The sequence below is a fragment of the Scomber scombrus genome, chromosome 3 (genome assembly GCF_963691925.1).
Source record: "Scomber scombrus chromosome 3, fScoSco1.1, whole genome shotgun sequence".
Lineage (NCBI taxonomy): Eukaryota > Metazoa > Chordata > Actinopteri > Scombriformes > Scombridae > Scomber > Scomber scombrus.
Window position 1 is genome coordinate 27,937,013 of NC_084972.1, and position 19,091 is coordinate 27,956,103.

General features: G+C 39.9%; 2 protein-coding genes across 2 annotated transcripts in view; both read right to left on the bottom strand.

Annotated features, from left to right (window-relative positions):
• The window catches only part of chd5 (chromodomain helicase DNA binding protein 5), a 34,877-nt gene extending 22,525 nt beyond the window's left edge, over positions 1-12,352 (bottom strand). Inside the window, exons 1-3 of the mRNA XM_062443353.1 lie at positions 12,286-12,352; positions 5,868-6,019; positions 32-250 (exon numbers count right to left, since the gene is read on the bottom strand). Of these exons, the coding sequence (XP_062299337.1) occupies positions 32-250; positions 5,868-6,019; positions 12,286-12,352 (438 nt within the window). The remainder of the gene's footprint in view (positions 1-31; positions 251-5,867; positions 6,020-12,285) is intronic.
• A 1,336-nt stretch (positions 12,353-13,688) lies between these two features.
• On the bottom strand, positions 13,689-17,849 carry rpl22 (ribosomal protein L22). Its single transcript, XM_062415474.1, has 4 exons — positions 17,804-17,849; positions 17,302-17,412; positions 16,148-16,272; positions 13,689-13,881 (listed from the first exon to the last, which is right to left on the bottom strand). Exons 1-4 carry the CDS (start codon positions 17,813-17,815, stop codon positions 13,737-13,739), a joined length of 393 nt encoding a protein of 130 aa, XP_062271458.1. The 5' UTR covers positions 17,816-17,849; the 3' UTR covers positions 13,689-13,736.
• Between the last annotated feature and the right edge of the window lie 1,242 nt (positions 17,850-19,091).

The following is a 19,091-nucleotide window of genomic DNA, read 5'->3' on the forward strand; positions in this document are numbered from 1 at the left end:
ATGTGAAAAGCGCTTCAAATCACAGACTTACTTTCAAGTTCCCATCATCATCGTCGTCGTCATCATCTTCTTCGTCTCTCTTCTTCTTCCGGGGTTTTTTCTCTTTCTTTTCCTTCGGTTTCTTCTTCTTCTTTTTGGTGGGGCCATACATGCTACTCTCACTCTCAGAGCCTATTTCTGGATGTTCCCGCTCTTCTTCCACCTCCGATGTCTCCTCCAGGTCGCTGTCGACTCTTGCCTGGATTCCTCCCTGAGGCGTGTGCATAGGAACACAGAAACAACATGTACAAATAAATGCCCACTGTTGGTACTTTGGTATTGGCAGTAGGGCATGAGCATGGGTTAGGTTCATACATAATCCCTGATCTTTCTCAGTCTGGAGCAGATAAATACGGCATGTGCATAACTTACATCTTCGCAAACTATTTTTTGTTGAATTAAATCTTCACCTAAGCAGTCTGTCTTTGATGTAGTCGAGAGCTGCGGCCAAACTGCTATTTTTATAAATGTAAACAGGCAGAATCTGGCTTTGAATCTTGCTTTCACTCTCAACCTCAGGACATGACTGTGACTGACAAAAGCTTACATCAAAGCTAGATTCCTATGTCACAGCTGAATTTCAAATCTGAATTTTACCATTGGCACGACAGAGGAAATCTGTCTTCATTTAGGAGTTATCTTCTGAGACAGAATTTCAAATCTAGCGATAAAAAGAGGGGGAATAATTAAAATATGAAAGTCAATGATAGGGCAAATAAGCATGGCATTAATTTTGCCAGGGTTAGGGATTAGAGCTTCCGCAGAGGCCACCCACGCTAAAAACATATGCTGTCGTACTATAAAGCACTTTGGATAAAAGCTTCTACTCGATGGCATTTGCATAAATTAAATTACATCACTCCAAAGTGTCACTGCTTAACTAATATCATTTTTCTTCCTGTGATAAAATAGATATTATTGTGTTATATGCTGTCGGTGGCAAGTTGATGAGGAGTCTAATCACTCGCACGTTCACCTTTTTACATGTGCTTTGACAACAAACTAAACCAAGAAACAGTACACCTCAGGCAGCATAGCCAATCACAGCTCAGAGCTGATCTGTAGACTGAGCTGCATCCTGCCTGTTTAATATGAGACATCTGGAAGGCTATATGGATTTAACAGTTAACAGGTGTTGTTTGTGTGATCAAGAGAGTTGCATATGAGCAAATTCACTGTTGCGTGCTTATGACTGCATGTGTGTGTGTGTGTGTGAGAGAGAAAGAGAGAGAGAGAGAGAGAGAGAGAGAGAGAGAGAGAGAGAGAGAGAGAGAGAGAGAGAGAGAGAGAGAGAGAGAGAGAGAGAGAGAGAGAGAAAGGGAGTATCTGATGTTTCTCTCGTTATGCACCCCTCACCTAATTACTTGTGTGCTTGTGTGTATGTGGGAGTGTGCATGTTCATATATTTGTTTGTGAACATATTTATCTGTGTATATTTCTGACTGTGTGCTTTTCCTTTAATCTACAAATGCATTTTTTGGTTGCATGCATGTGTGTGTGTATGTGTGTGTGTTTTGTTTGTTTTATAATCTCTATATTGTGTGTGTGTTTCTTCCCATGTGTTCATTTGCGTGTCTTTGTGTATGTTTATATACAGTATGTATGTATCTGTGTGTTTGTGTGCATGTGTGTGCACATTCTATGGAGTGAATTAGTGCACAGCGGCTTTGTGCTCCGATCGCTGCCTGTTGCTCAGCAGGCCTGTGTGGATCCATGGAGAGACTTGCAGGCGTTTTGCTCTGTAGCGCAGTGGAAAGGCTCACGTTGCCGCAGCGCCCGCCAACCCTACCAGCAGCCTGGCTGTGTTGCCATGGCGACCAAATTTGTGCAGTGTCTGGCTCTAGCTCTCTCTCTCACTCTCTCTTCCTAGTTTTCTCTCTCTTTCTCATAGCTCACCCCCCTGCACGCCTTCATTTTCTCTCACTTTCTCTCCTTCACAACTCACAGCCCCCCCAATCCCTCCACCCCCCACATTATTTTCTCTCTCTCACTCTCTTAACAGCTCCCCCTTTCTTTTTCTCTCTCTCACTCTTTCTTTCTATCCTGCCACTCACCCCCCCCCCCCCCCCCCCCCCCCCCTCCATGCACACACTCTATAACAGTGGCAGCCAATGGAACGGCGCCATCCAATCAGACACGTTTGCATAACGAGCTTGTTATGCAGAGGCCTGTGGTTGCAGAGCCGGTGCTCCAGCACCCGTCTAGACAAATCTCATTTATGCATAAGAAGAAGAAGAGGAGAGAGAGAGTAAATTGAAGATTGTAGATGGGGGATGGGAGTGGGGGTGGGGATGGAGGAGGGAGAAGCAAGGAAGCAGAACCACTGTGGACTTGAGAGCAACTGCAAAGACAAGGTAGAACTGTGCAACAACCTCACCGTGGCCCACAGTTCAATGATAGACACACATCATAGGACCAAAGAGGACACTGGTGGCAACAAAGAGGGTGACTCTTCTTTCAGAGGGAAGAAAATCAGATAAGTGCTGATAATGCAATCAAATTAGATTCTTCCCCATAATGGCATTGCCTTAGGGAGATTGCAGAGCATGCCACAGAAAATATCAAATGAGCCAAGAAGTGGATATTCAATAAAATGTAGTTCCAAAATACTGCTGTAAAAACACTATGGCTTCTGAACAATTGCCTCTTCTTTTTCCCAGAAATCAGCAACAGCTCTTTGTTGACTCACAATCCCAGAGAGGATATTGAACTTATAAAAACAAGATACAGGCTCATCCCAGCCTGACTTCATTTCAGCAAAATGTTAAAGCTACAAGCAGCTCTTCACAGCCTCGTGGAGGTTTTATGGTGGCAAAACCACAGCATCTCCTTTTCCAATAAAATTAACAGGCTTTCTATAAAGTCAAATTCCATTGATTTAGTAGATCTTTTCCTTAAAAAGGGCACAGAATATCTCTCCATGTCTACGCAGCTCCTTTGTTTCTGCTGCTGATGAGAGAAAGACAAAGGCAGTCTCTCCCTGGCTACCATTCCTCCCACCAGTAACTCTGACCTACGACTGGGATGTGCCACTGACAGTCTCTGACCCCAATTGACTTTTGGCCCTTGTTTGACACCAACCCTTGGGGAGCGATTGGAAGTGAATTACAGCAGCAGTGGTTCCTCGGTGGGAGGGCAAGAGAGGACAAAATGTGGAAGGCAGAGAGAAAGAAAGAAAGAAAGAAAGAAAGAAAGAAAGAAAGAAAGAAAGAAAGAAAGAAAGAAAGAAAGAAAGAAAGAAAGAAAGAAAGAAAGAAAGAAAGAAAGAAAGAAAGAAAGATAGAAAGGAAGAAAGACAGGAAGAAAGAAAGAAAGAACTGCAAATTGCTATGACGCAAAGGCAGTAACAAAAGCAGAGCAGCATCACGATCAAGGCGAAGTGAGGTGATGCGTGTAAGAGACAAGAGGGGAGAGGGAAGGGAGAGGAAAATACAGAGCAGAGTCTGTGTGTGAGAGGGAAGGGAAGAGGAGAGTGTCAGAGGGAGTCCCCCCCCTCATTAGCTCGGTGAGACCCAGAGCTCAGTGTTTACCACAAGCAGCCAAAGGGCCGGGTGGCAGCCTGGCCAGCCAAGCTCCTCACAGCACTGCTGGCATCTCCAGCCAGCAGAGGGGAACATCCTGGCTATGTCACTGACACTGTTAAAGTCACTGCCAACACAGGCGGGAATCACACTGGGAATACAGTTCATTGCATTCCTGTAATCATTGAATAAAAAATCTTTATAGCTTCAAGGTTTGGTTAAATTTTCCAGACAAAGTAGAAGTGTATGAGGCTTAAGAGTTTGCTTCTATTCTATGTAATCGATGCAACCAGACTGCGTTATGTTAAAGGTGTTGCCCATAATGACGAACCCACACATAGCCTAATTATCACCCGACTGCAGTTTACCTCAGCTCTTTTATTTCATCTTCTATATTTTATGGTGTTGCATCGTATTCTGTAACTTGTCAGATTCTGTGACCTAATTAAGAAACTTAGTCTTCGAGATGTTTTGTGTAGAAGTCCAGTTCCCCTCGGAGTGAGAACTTAATTTAGGTTATGATTAGGCTTTTAACGATGTCTGGTTAGAGTTAGGGTTGAGTTCAGATGAGGGTATGATGAAAAACAGCCGGTGACAAGACCTAAACACAAGAAACTCTGAAATGTTGCTCTCATCAATGAAATTTCCAGCAGCAGTCAACAGTTTTCAGTGAAAAAGCTCTGATAAAACCACTGTGTGCTACGTGTCCAACACCAAACGGTAGACAGTAGTCAGAGTTAGTGACTGGCTGGTGAACATAGGGCAACATTTAGCTGAAAAAGAGACTTAGATGGCCAGAGATACAACTCTGAAAGAATGCTTATTTTGCTTCATGCTAATTTTGTTTTGTGCATAATTGATAACACAGTTGTCATAACAACTTTAGAAGGTGATAATATTTCAGATGTTGTGAAATAACATGAACTCCCTCTTGTAAATAAAAACATTATTAAGAAGTAATACAACACACCCTTGCACAATTCAATGCACTTTGGGGTTTTTGCTGCTACACCTTAGCCTACATTGACTGGTAACCATGGACTGTAAAAAAATAAAAAATACTGGACATAGCCACTGTGACGTCACCCATTGGTTTGTGGAATCCTATTTTGAAACCTTGAGTTTGCACTTTAACTGTCAACATCAAGATGATAGAGCTGGGCCTACCACTAGTTGCATGGTGCATTTACAGTTCATGGTTAAATGCGATAATGCTATTTTTCGCTAACAAAAACAGGCTTAAAACCATTAAAACAGAAAATACTGTACATGGGACTCCTTATAGTGTCTTTTAGTATAATCAATTGCTGAACGAGACTTTTTACCCAACTATTACAATTAGATTTCATGAACAGAAAACCAACCAGAAAACACACTGAAATAAAAACGGCTAGAGCTACGACTGTACTCGCCTTGCCTGTGACAGCACCCACCTGTCACTCAAATTGGCTACCCCATTAATTATCCATAACTTTAAGGCTTAATAAAATTAATTTTTTAATAAAAAACGAGTGAGACATATATACAAATTCATAATAAAGTTGTCATGGATTAGTAAATTAGCTATAGCCTAGAGACCAAAACAGCCTCTAAACATATTTATTTCTGCTGTGAAATTGGGCATTTTGGCATTTTTGCATTGGCTTCATTTTTCAGGCCCAGAGGTTGCCACTTGCTGGCAATGGAAGCTTCTTTTGGCTAATTTTAGCACATTTTAGCTAAGTTTACATAGCTATTCCAGTATAACATTTTACTGGGCCTACTCCTCACTACTTAACATCTCCATCATTCTGTATTTATCACTCTTTAACAAAAGTAACAAAACTGGCTTAAAAAAATCATAATTGTTAAGGCTGGAAGCAGTTCAAACCTCCAACCTGTTGTATAAATGTTGGAAAATAAAGGCTAGAAAAGCTAGGTTGTCAAAACAACTCTGTCACAGCTCTGACTCCCACTGCTACCTTGGCACCGACACTGTACTTCTGACATGCAGTCCCTGCTATCAGCACCAAAACCACTAGCACAAATCTACACTCTAAACTGGCACTTGGTGTCCACAGCTTACACAGGCAATAACGGTGACACCGCTGCCAACCTCCCCTAAGCCAGAGACAGTCCACTGCCTCTCATTTAGATTAGAGAAGGAGTCCAGCAGCCAAAACACACCTTTGATCCAATTGCAGAGACATCAAAAGAGCGATGGCTTGAGAAATAGAGAACGTGGGGTACAGCTTGAGCCAAAAAGGCCTGCCAAGCCGCTGTGTCCGGGGTCATGACAGATGGTATTGAGCGTGAATTACACCTTACCTCCTTTTTCCTCTTCTTAACTTTGGGCATTTTCCCTTCTTTCATCTTTTTGGGCTTCTTCTTCTTTTGTTGTTTGAGTGACTCATCATCAGAGAAGAAGCTGTCGAGCGGCGTGAGGGGAACAGTGTTGCGTTCACCTTCGTCATCCTCATCTAGAAACAAAGAGACAAAATATTACCTGCTTTAGAAACCCAGAGTGAGATGAGAAATTAACACTTACAGCAAAGCGTCCTGGAAAAGTCTGAAGAGTTTGGCTACTGTCGAGTTTGTTTAGTCCGCAGCCAATCTGGCTTGTAAGGAGCATGAATTTTTCTATTGGCAAATGGTATTTGGCTTGTGCTGCAGCCATTAGTCAATTAACAGAAAATTAATTAAATAAACTGATGAGAATTCTAGTTATTGATTGAGTAAAAATACCAAATATTTTCTGGTGACTGCTTATCAAATATGAGGTTTGTTTCTTTGTTACAGTGTAAATTAAATACCTCATGGACTGTTGGTTGGACAAGATGTTGATTTGAAGATGTTACTTATTTTTTACTATGGCTTTTTTCTGATACTTTATAAACAATGATTGATCAATAAGATAAAAAGAGATTAACCTACAGTAAGAATTAGTTGCAGGCCTGGTAAACTGAAAATATGACAAAGTGAAAAGTCAATCAATGTCAGGGCAGCAGGAGCACTTGACAAAATAAACCTCATAATTACACATCATTGAGTGTGGATCAACGTTAAGCGCAAATAGATGGAGTGCCTGCTCTGCCGCTAAATGGGAACTCCCTGGAGGACCACTGAGGTATACTGAGCATATCTTCTGCCTTTAATGCTTGCTGGGACTAAAGCGACCTGCTGCTGGTTGTCAGCTGTACTGTCTCAGAGCTGCTGTGTACAAACGTGCTGACTGCTGAGCGCAGCAGACTTCACTGATGCCATAGTGGGTCACAGAGGAGTAAGTAAGGGAAAGAGACAATCCCAAACAATACATCACTATAAGGAGACACACAAAAAAATACACACAGAATGCAACCGGCCTGTAAAGGTTGATCTCATTCTCTTTCTCCCTCCGTGTCTCCGACTGTCTTTCTGTCTTTTTCAGTCTATCCATCTGCGTGTCTCCCTTGCTCTCTGCGTCTCACACAGACAGACTGGAGGGAATGAAATATGCAGCACATGTATCAGAGTCAATCAGCCAACACTAGCCCTGCAGTCTACCACTCCCCTGGGTAGCTGGAGTGAGAGATTGGGGAGGAGGGATTCCTGTGTAGTAGACACACAAACCTCACCAACCACTTATCTTCTATTTAGCAAAGCTAGCGGGAGGTAACCCCACACACACACACACACACACACACACACACACACAGACACACACACACACACCAGTGGTTTCAAAGCTTTAATCAGTGGCAATGACAGGCTCATTGTGTTTCTTCTGACCACCAGATGAACTGTGTCACCACTTCTTTAGTGTTAATTGGGGGTAACGTGCCTTATGTACCCTTTATTTTTGTAGTGAAGCTGCTTACCGATGACATTATTTCACAGATGTTAATTACCTTAAAATTTGACTATGGTTATGTTAAAATGCAGGTGCTTTTTCCCTCAAGCACAGACTCACATGTTTCTCTCCTTTTTATTTCTCTCTTTCTAAATAAAGCCTTCAGATTATGTATTCACTACATCAAACAGGAAGCCCTTTTATGTCTCAGATGTACGTTAGCTGTATCTATGTCATGATGGGAACACAGCAAGCCTCACATCTCTCTTAGACACACAGATGATGACATGGCTCAGATGCAGATGGAGATGGGCCTGAATTAGAGAAAGCACACAGTCCATCACTTCACACCGTTTTTTTCCACTGGCAAACTATAATTTACAGGTTGAGCACACAGCGCTGATTAAATAAACCAGATGATGCCAGAGTGTATCCCTTGCTCTGCTTTTTGTACAATAAATCATTCAAACTTGACAGTGGTGTTGCAGTGTTACTGATGTAGGGTTTAAAACTTTGATATGTGGACTAAGTCGTTTTGGTCCCATGCCAACATTGTGGCTCTGGGGATGGCAATGTCAATCTGTTGATCCTCCCACCGCTGAAATATTTCAACACCTATTTGATGGATTGCCATGAAATTTTGTACTGACATCCATGATCCCCAAGAGGATTAATCCTACAGACTTCGGTGGTTGACATTTCTAGCACCACCAGGTGGTCAAAGTTTTTACTTATCTTGTGAAAATATCTCAACATCTACAAGATGGATTGGCACAAAATGTTGTACAGCTCATGGTTCCCAGATGATGTATCCTAATCACTTTGAAGAGCCCCTGACTTTCCACTATTGCCATCATGAGATTGAGTTATCAGCAGATGGATTGACATGAAATTTGATACAGACATTCATTATCTCCAGTTGCAAGGACTTTGGTGGTCACCTGACTTTTACTCCAGCACCACCATCCAATCAAACATTTTTATATATCTAATACTTTGGTTTATGGTTAATACCTAAATAAAAAATGGTCTCTCTGTCATTTAATTTAATTTGTATGTAATGTAATGCAATTAACTAAAAAATAAACAAAAGATGTCTTTGTTTTACACCTGCACTGCCTTATAATCTGAACCCTTCCTACAGTAAATGGCGTGTGAATTCCACAGAGGGAAAGCCATCAGGGGAATGATAATCTTTCTTCCTGGTGAGTGGACCAGACAGTGCCAGAAGAGGGGGGAGGTCGCCCAGTCATGTGGCACAGGGAGGTCTGGCACCAGATTCTGTTAGAAAAAGGACCAAAGCTCCACTTGGCACTCAAGCCTTGTGTAAAGTGCAGACGGATGGCAGAGACACAGTCCTGACCTTCCTACAAGGGCTTGGCCACTGGACTGACCCATTATGAGGGAGATTCATGAGCGACTCCCAAGTGAGGAGGCTTGAGTTTACTGGAAAACACATTAGCCGTTTCTCTGTTGGCCACTATGTGGAAATACCCACTTAATGTTGCCCTGAATTGCTTGCCATGAAGGAGGAGGAAAAAGAAAGAGCCAAAGGTTTTCTCCTCTTCATTGATTAAGTGCTTATAGCTCAAACGCCTTCAGACAAAGACATCCATAGACTATTATTAGAAAATGTAATCATCAAAGTAATGAAAGAATATAACCCAAATATCACCATTAAAATCATATCTGTTACAGACAATTTTATGCACAAGATCATTAAATGCGCAATGTAACGCAGATATAAAACACTCTGGAACGCAGCACAACTCAACTGCAAATACACATTAAAAAAGCATCGCTCACGCACGAGCGACGTGCATGCGCAGCAGGAATAAAATGGTGTCAACTTTCACAGTGAGGGATCCATAAATAGACCCTTTACCAATTGGGGATAACATTTGTAGGCACACAAAAGCCCATGATAATCTTTCAATTTTAGGGAAGAACAAAACAATTAAAACAGAAAACACAATGGAACAATCTGTGACAGTGTAAGCACCCAGAGTGAAACAAAGGGAATTAGGACACTTTATATGCCACAACAAATAAAGGCTGTGATAGGACAGCTTTTGGGGGTCTAAAGTTCCCCTGGGATGTGCTTTGACATTGTTGTGTTTTAATTGCATGCAAGCATCTTGATGAAGGGAAAAATCTGACCTGGATTCCTGACCTTGTCTGTCACTTTGATGCCTGTTGACGGAGGCTGTAAAACTATCTAAAAACAACTTCCATATCAGCGGCATAACAAGGGATTTTCAACGCTTTGTATATGGATAATGACATGATGAGAAGAAAGATAAAACAGAAGATAGCAAAGATATTGACCATTGTTACTGAAAACCTATTCTAATGTCAGAATGGCAGCTCTTTATTGCCTTGTGGTAGCTTCAGAAAGGTAGGTCAACTAATTTTCAACATGTTTACCCTTCTCTACAATGTTTCTGTTATCAGGGTGTCATCATAAAGCAATATAGAGTAATGGAGTCCCTTTATAGCCAACAACACAAAAGAAGCTAAATCATATCAAGGCAGACATAAAGTAATTTCAACTCACACATGAAAACGTTTTGATTTTTCAAACTGGATTACTCACATATCTTCACTTGCCTCTTGCCATTGTCAATTGCACCTTTCCTCTCTCATGCATGCTTAGCCAACTACTGGGTTATTGGGGACACGCATCAGTGATTGTGTTCTCCCTCAGGCTACGGCTGGCAGCCATAGATGATGCCTCAACTGCTCAACGCTCTTCTCTGTTTCTTACCTTCCTTTTCTCCGTCTGCCTTTTTTTCTCTCCATATTGAAAACCTCCACATGCACACCTGCTGGTATTAATGTGGCTTATCAAAAATATCCCATAAATTATCCTCACAGAAGAACAAAGCATTGTCGAGAGCAACGCTGAGGTATTTTCAAAAAATTGTCTCTGGATAGAAATCTATATCTATATCTAAATCTATAAAAGGGTAAATACCAATTTCGTCATAAGGTTATATTATGATTAACATTCATCCTTTTTAGTGACAGTGGTACAAAATATCAGCTTTAGAGTTAAACACATGCAAGATTAGCACAAATTGAACCATGGCAACTCAGTTGTGTGTCACCACATGATGAAACAACACCAATGTGAGTAAAATATTTCTCATCTTTTTTGTCACAAACACACCCTCATTTTGAGTAAAACCCAGACCATTTTCTCTCTTATGTGTCCAGTATCTATTAGCAACACTTATGAAATACAGTATAGCCTATACTGTATTTTGTAAAGAAGTAAACCTACTATTGGAAACAACATTGCACTAGATTTTTACATTCCCAACCTTTCTTTCAAACTCACTCTATCATTACAAGCAGAAAACTTTTCCACATTGTGATGTGAAAGGCAAGCTGAGGGTGAAGCAGCATCTTTTATGTCGTGCCCTTGACATTAAACCATCAAATCATCTGATGCTCAAAGAAGCTGGAGGAAGAATAAAAGATGAACATCTGTGGATCTGTTGACTGAGGTGGTTAAACTGACACCATGTCATAAATATTGCCAGTCTGTGTCCAGTCGGATGCAACAGTGGAGCAGCTCCTGACACTGTGGACCAGGAAACAGACCTGGTTTGACAGAGATTTTAATAAATCGACATTAAAATTGCATTTGCTTCTTTTGTTGCACTATAAATTATTCTAAATGATTTCACCTGACTATTTTTACAATGTGTTTTTGAAAAGCACTTTGCAGCATTGTTTTGAGGACCGTTGTAGAAATAAAGTTTATTATCATCATTATTTTAAATAATAGGCATAGCTGCTATAGCCTACAGCAAAGATACCCCACAGCTGGTAAACCTAATCACAGAAGTCAAAGGAAATGTTTAATTGAATACAATCAATGAAGCATCATTTTAACTCAATACTGTGACTGGGACATCATTAACTGATTGGATGTGTCATCTAAGTAGCAGGCCTACAGATAACCAGCAGAAAGGCTGCTGGTGGACAAACTTACAAAAAGAAAACAAAGCAGTTGCCAAATGGATTCTTACAGGCTACAGGTTAAGGTCACATTTAAGGAGAAAAAATGACGTATGTAGTACAGCTGGTTTATTGCCAGGGTGGTTGACAGATAAATTGCCCGGTCACGAAGCCACCATGTAAACTGAATGAGCTATGGGTTACTGTTAAATTCCTGTTAGTGCACAAACAAGCTGACCATGGTCACCAACAGGACACAGGTCTGACAGTGAGGAGCACATTTGATAAGCACTGTTTACTGTAGCCTACACGTGGCTTTCACACCTCTGCGGCCATGCAGTGCAAGAAAAGAAAAGAAAAGAAAAGAAAAGAAAAGAAAAAAATGAAAGTTGGAGCAGCCTCCTGATCACAAGTGGAAACAGCAGCGCATCTTCTAGCCTATAACAAAATGAACACGGATGCTGTCACTGTAGCCCATTTCTACTTAAAAGCACATGCACACATTAATTGAGAATGGCAGCAATCATCGCAACACACACTGACACTGCACCCAAATACACTGCCATGTTTTGGTTTTTTTAAAACAGCTTTCTGAAACAAACTTGGGTGTTTTTTAAGGACTTGCTCGCAAGCCATTCACTTGTACACGCATGCAGCCCTGTGAAAGAAAAAAAAATCAGCCTTTAGAAAGCATGCAGCAGGGTTTTCATCATTCGCCAAAATCAGGCTGGATGTGAGGACAGCCGGGCAAAGAAAAAAAAACACGTTCCCACCTTTAAGACACTAGGTCGTGCAAAAAATAATAGCATGACTCTGCTTATTGCACCCCACCCCTCCTCCTCCTCTCTGGTCTCAGGAACGCAGGACAAGCCCTTTTCCCCGCATTCAAGGCGTAGCGGCGCAAAATAATCTGAAGGACACCCCGCCTCCCCCCCCTCTTTCCCTCACCTGGCATATCGTCTTCAAAATCCATGTCGTCTTGTCCCTCGTCTTCATTACTCAGCGACCCCGGCATCTTTATCTCATAGCCCCCAAACCCCCTTTTAGGTTGAGAATACAGAAAGTTAACCCTCCAGACGCCGCAGCCCCGTTTCTTTCTTCACCCAAAAAGAAATCTATTCGTCGCTCAGTTAGAATTCTTTTTTAAATTTTTTTTGTTTTTTTTTGCAGTGGATCTAAGGGTTTTTCTCTCCAAGAGTAAAAAAAATATAATAATAATAAAAAAAACATTTACATTTTTTTTCCACTGATCTCTATCCAGGTCTTCCAGTCTGAAAAATAAGAAAGACAAAAATGGAACACACATGCCCAGATTGTGACGTCTGGTCTGTTGCCATGACGATGCATCCCATAATCTCACCCACAACTAGTTAGTCATGCTCTCCTAGTTACCACTTCAACTAGTAGTGTGCATAAAAATAAAAAAATAAAAGAGGGAGAGAGAGAGAGAGAGAGACAGAGGGAAAGAAACACAGCAGCCACAACGCCATATGCCACTAATAGGAGGATACACTCTCGCTCCTGTCCCCTACCCATTTCCTATTTGGAAGAATTGACACATAAAACTTCTCTTTTCTGGAGAGAAAAAAAATGCAATAGCAGCTCCTGAAGACTAAAATGTTTATGCAAAATAATTATCTTTTATCTAATTTGCAGGTAAAAAAATAAATAAAAATCACACCCATAATCTCAGGTGGACACGACTCAAAAAAAAAAAAAAAACTAGTTCCAGTTTCTACATTTTTGCCAACTTGCAGTTACTCCAGACCAAGTCAATGCACTGAAGTGAAGACTGATGACTGCATGCTGTGAGGAGGAGTCCTGACCGCCAGTGGTCTAACTGTTGTCAAGGTTACCACAGCTGTAACACAAGATGCCCCGCAGAGCTCACCAGAGAGAGCACATGAAGTTCAACTTCACTTCATCTATCAAAATACATAAATCAAAAGCTGTAACTGTCCCGGCTGCACAAACACTGAGTTTTCATTGTTCAGTTTTATAAACTGCAGGTGTACACGTTTTAATGCCTAGCAGTCGATTTACATTATTCACTTATCTACTTTTAACTTTAATGATTATGTACATGTAAAAGATAAGATTTCTTTCCATAAGGCTGGGTACTTTTCTCATTGGAAACCTCAATTGAAGTTTTAAAAAGTACTAAAAAGGTGCCTAAAAATATCTTGTTTAAAGGCACCGCTCATTTAGATTACAATTCTGCATCTGAATATTAAGAATTAAAAATTACAATGGCAAAGAAAAGGATGTGTTGTGTTCATAGCCGTGGTGTGTAGCTCAGCTGTGTTAACACCAGAGGAAAATTATAAAATTTAAAAAAACAACAACGCTGATTTATTTTTCCTCTCTCTTTTGAAATTTTATTAAAAGGGATGTTGGCTTTAATCTTCGTCCTCTTCCTCCTCTTCGTCCTGGTTGATCTGGAAGTAGCGCAGCTCGTAGCTCTCCTTGGTGTTGGCCACCACTCTCAACCAGTCCCTGAGGTTGTTCTTTTTCAGATACTTCTTGGTGAGATACTTCAGGTACCTGGAAGAATTGAGAAGAGGGGATGAACACCATAAACTTTTTACCCAAATATGTAATTTTCATAATCTATTCAACCTGCACAATCTCACCACTCTTTTTAATATGCTTAAATAAACACAGGTGTAGTAAATGACAAAAATAGCAGTTTAATCCAGTTCAACAATTTTGACATCAAAGAACATAATTTTTAAAAATATTTTGAGCTACAGGATAAACATATTAGGTCACACAATATTAGTAATTTAATGAGAGATCAAGGTTAATATCAACATCTGCCAGTGATCATTTCCAATGTTAAATATAAAATGCACGGACAGTCACCCTCTGCTGGTGGACTTCCTAACTGAGACCCACATAGTGTGAATTCTTCATGCAGTTGTTGCATGAAACTGTATTTACTTTCTTTCTTTGAACTGAGTTATTTTGGTGACCTCTTGAACTTTTCTATAGTGCCATCATACCAGAGTTTATCTAACCCTACTGTATTAATCCATTGTGTTATTTAAGTGTCTGTCAAAGTAGCAGAAACTGAGATGATTATTAAATGTTGCCAAAGGTGAATAAAACATTTAATTAATTGCAGTCCTGTTTTCCTGCTTAACTGTAGCGGTATACACACACACAAACAAACAAACAAACAGGAAGATGGAGTTTAAAAAGGATTATGTTTGAGGCGCTCCAAACATTTAAAAAGTTGCTCTTTCTACCCAAAATGTCCAGTTAACTCTAAATAATCCACAGCCCTTGATGCAAATAGGCCACTTTTACACAGAAGATAATTTGCCATGTCCCTTTTTTTTTCTTCATTTAGCTGCTCTGGTTTTCCTGCACACTGGCTCACTGTCATGGCTTACGTCATGGCTAGATAATTGTGAGGCTATGTGGGAAAATTGTTTTCTTAGCTTGAACTTCCTATTTTCCAAAATGGTAAATGTAAAAGATTGGAACTTTTGAAAAGCTTTCCACCCAACCAATTCCTGTAATCTCATTTTTAATCTCAGTTTTCACAACACAAAGATGAGAAAACTGTTCAAAACTAAGTTCATACTGTTGACCGCAGCAGTCTCTTTACAACTATGTGCTTCAGTTTTGGGATGTGATTACATCATTTTATGATGCTCAGAATTGTTCATAATTGGTGCTTACTCTATTTATGGTTAAACCTTGAAGCTCTTCAAGCTCACTTATACTCAGATTCTTTTATATTCACATTTCATTGTCGACACATAAACATAATACATTCAGTTGTAAATGGGTTTTTTTTAAAACACACATTTTAGGCACAAATGGTCAAATTATCACATGCTAAGTGCAAAAGGCAAAGACCCCAGGGAGGCCAATCATTTAAAATAATTGATTCCCAAACCTGCATGAGACCTGCTGGTTGAATACAGCAGGAAAAAGAAAATGCTGCTGGCTAAATAAACAAAATGTGTTAGCTCACCAGCTCGACAAGGTCATGCCAGTGGTGCATGTTGATCGAGAAAACAGCTGACCGCAGCCTCAACTCTCTGTGAAATGTTGAACTACAAACCCTTCATATCTATATTTCTACTCTACAGAGATGAGCTCTACATTCAAAATACACATTTACAGGTGGAGTATCACCACAAGATCTAACCTCAATTAAAATGAGCACCAGTGAAGTTAGACTTGTTTGGTGTTTTTAAATATAGACACTTTTGTAGTTCCTTTATATATTTATGCTCCAAGTAGATGGGAACCCTGCCTGAAGACCTGAGAAAGACCTCCACACTCAACAATTTAAACACAGGCTAAAAACATTACTTTTCACAACAGCCAATGGCCATTTGAGTGTGTGTGTGTGTGTTTGTGTATATTCTGCATTGATTCTAATATGAATGCACTAAATTCTATTGATGCATATTTATCTTCTGCACTTACACTTTTACAAGTGTATATTTATTTTATGATGCCCTGTGTATGAAATGTGCTGTATAAATAAAGTTTGACTTGAGTTATTTGCAGTCAAGTACTCCTTATTTTATAGCCAGTAATATTGAAGAATAATCCCTCCCTACATATTACATTCCACACTAATTACTGCTGTTATCAAGTTCAGAGACAGTTGTATAAACACCTTTTCAAATTAGACATGTCACACTTCTGTCACAGTGTCTTTGCTGCCTTGTAGCAAGCACTGTTCAGATCAGCTGTTGAGAATCCTGACATGCAAAAAAGCCCAACACAAAATCCAGTCAATTGATAAAACATGACTGGTGATAGTTGAACTGAATTGTTTTACCTCTTTGAGAAGGGAACTTCAGAGTTCACTGCGATCTTGCTCTTGCTCCTCTCAATGGACACCACTCCACCGCCAAGGTTTCCGGCTTTGCCGTTCACCTTGATGCGCTCCTGCAGGAACTGCTCCTGTAAATAGAGAGGATACAAGAAGTCAGACACTGCAAAAGGAATAGTACACACAACCCTGAACAGACAAGCTGCTGGAATAAGAAATCTTATATCAAACGGTGTGATGCACTTACCTTGCGAGGCAGTTTGATTCATAAGATCATGCGAAAATCCCTCTTGTAAGGCTTAAAGTTAAGTGCTAGTATCCGAACCAGCGGTGGTTCAGACCAATCAGCATTAGGGCTTTGTATTGTGTAAAAAATTATAATACCAGTACCAATCCTTAAAATTATACAGATACTTCATTGGATACCCATCATGTGAACAGAAGTATTACATTTCATAAAATGTCACAACTCCAAGTTTAAATGTGTTTATTTATACACAAATGCATTTTTAATGTCTTCAAAGTGGGCCAATCCCTTGTTGCATTGTTGGACAATGCTTGCGTGGATTGGTTGTGAGCAAGTCCATACAAATAGTAATTTTCTAGCTCTGGGTGCAAAAAGGATCAATTGTAGGTATCATTTGACCAGAGACATTTTGATAGTACTTGGTATCGATTCATTTTGGTCGATACCTTACAAAAGGTATTGAGTACTGACACCCAGCCCTAATCAGGATTACTACTCTCATGGATCAGCTGCCTCGCAAGGTAAGACAGTAGTCGCTGATGAATGACAGATAGTTCATCCAATCACATGCCAAGTATGTTTTTGAAGGTGCCTGCCCTTTTTCCAAAGTTTCCAAGGGTGATTTTTCGGATGGTTCTCTGTAACAAGCCATCTGGCGTGTCAGAGTTAGTGATGAACAGATAAAGACTTTCTTACGAGCACTGACAGGTGACATATTATGGTTGACATCTTTGTTAGTCTCCATTTAAAACCACACTGGATTTTAGTGGCCTGCCTGTAGCCATCACATCCAATAGCTAAGGATTGATCCCTCTGATATGACAGCAGTGTTAGATACTCAGGGGTCTCTTGTGTGACAGCTGCTGCACACTGCACATGTCATTCAGAAAATAGATGGGACTGTTATACTCACAAAGTTGGCAGCATCCATGATCCCATCCTCAACGGGGTGAGTGCAGTCCAGGGTGAACTTCAGGATCTGCTTCTTTCTCTTCCCACCTTGTTTCCTGACCACCTGCTTTTTCTGGGCAGAGATATAGAAAAAGGGTGACTCAAACTAAACTAAAACAACTAAATTAAAGAAGTGGTTAGATATTGATGTCCATAGCTATACTGCTACTACCACTGCGTTTTTATGCCTGTTTATGACCGTGTTCAGTTTAATAATACTCGTTTTTTATCATCCATGAAACTTTACTGCCGATGTCACGTTCATCTGCTGCTAGCTAATGTTAGCAATAACAGATTAGCCCAACGTGGTTTCAGCCAACATCGTAAATTGAGCTAAAAAAAAGGCTAAAAACATTCACAGTACATTTAATACGGTACACTGATAATATACACTCCTGCCAATGAAGAGGATAAGCTAAAATATATCCTCTATATACAGTTTATTTGATGATTTTAGTACTCACAATCGGGGCCATGGCTGACACTCTCAGCAAAAAGGAAAGGGGGACGTCTGCGCAGGACATATAATACCCGGCCGCACCATCGAGCGCATCGATTTGTCTGAACTCGATTAACCAAAAATAGTTTAAACTTGAAAATAAAAGATTAGTATGAGTTTAAAAATGTAGTTCAACTCTGTCTTAAAACAGCCAGGTGCCTTAATGACCACTGATTTTTTTTCTGGCCATAATTATTCCTCCTGTTCATACTGGATATTATAAGATCCCTTCATAATGCTCTTACAATTTACCTGATAATAGAGAAAATGTATTTTAAATGTATTTAAAAGATTATCTCAAGTATGAACCTTCAGCCATCGAAATTAGACAATTTTAAAAAAACTGTGAGCCTATCCTTCAACAATTTTTTTAATTTATATATAGGCCTAACGCTTTGTTACAGTTACTGCCACCCTATATTTAATCACTTTTAACCCTGAAGTCACACGATATTGGTACTCGATCACAGAATAGGTTGTTTTTCTATTCTCCATTAGTCAGAAACAAAATAGGAAACATTTCATTCTCTCATAAAGCACCTTACACTTGGAACAATCTGCTAAAGGCTTTAAAATAAGATTATTTAGCACCACTACGGCTGTTCAAAGGCCTTTTTATTTTATTTTATTTCTTTATTTTAATTCTTTTTGCGTGTTGTTGTGTTACTGTTGTTGTTTCTCGACACCAATATAAATGAGGATTCCTCTTCAATGGTCTTTCGAGGTAAAATAAAGGTTAATAATGAGTAGAAATATTGTTGTCAGAATATAAACCCTGCATCAAACAATAATATACTGTATATGAAACAACTGAGCAATCTCCATGGCAATTGATAAAACTAGACAAGACTGTCTGATAAGGTTGAATTCTTCATAACGAACTAGTAAGTGGACTTTTATACACTATCGTCCTACCAAATGAATGAAACCAACACTACACGTAACTCTTTCATTGCACTGGTAGTGATGTAACACCTCTATTTTTATCATATTGCACATGTTTGTTATGTATATTATCAAGCTTAATACATGTGGCACTTTTCTAATAAAAGTTTATATAAGAGTTTACAACGGGCTTAGAGTGCATTAAAAAGCAATGCTTTGTATGACAAGTTGGAAGAGTCCCTCTTAAAGTGTTGTGGAAGATTTGCAGTGCTGTAATTGTCACACCATTCCTTCCACTCACCCTGGCCTGGGGTCTAAGACGTATTGCAGTACGACATTAGAAACAGGGCAAGTGTAGTTTTAATCGG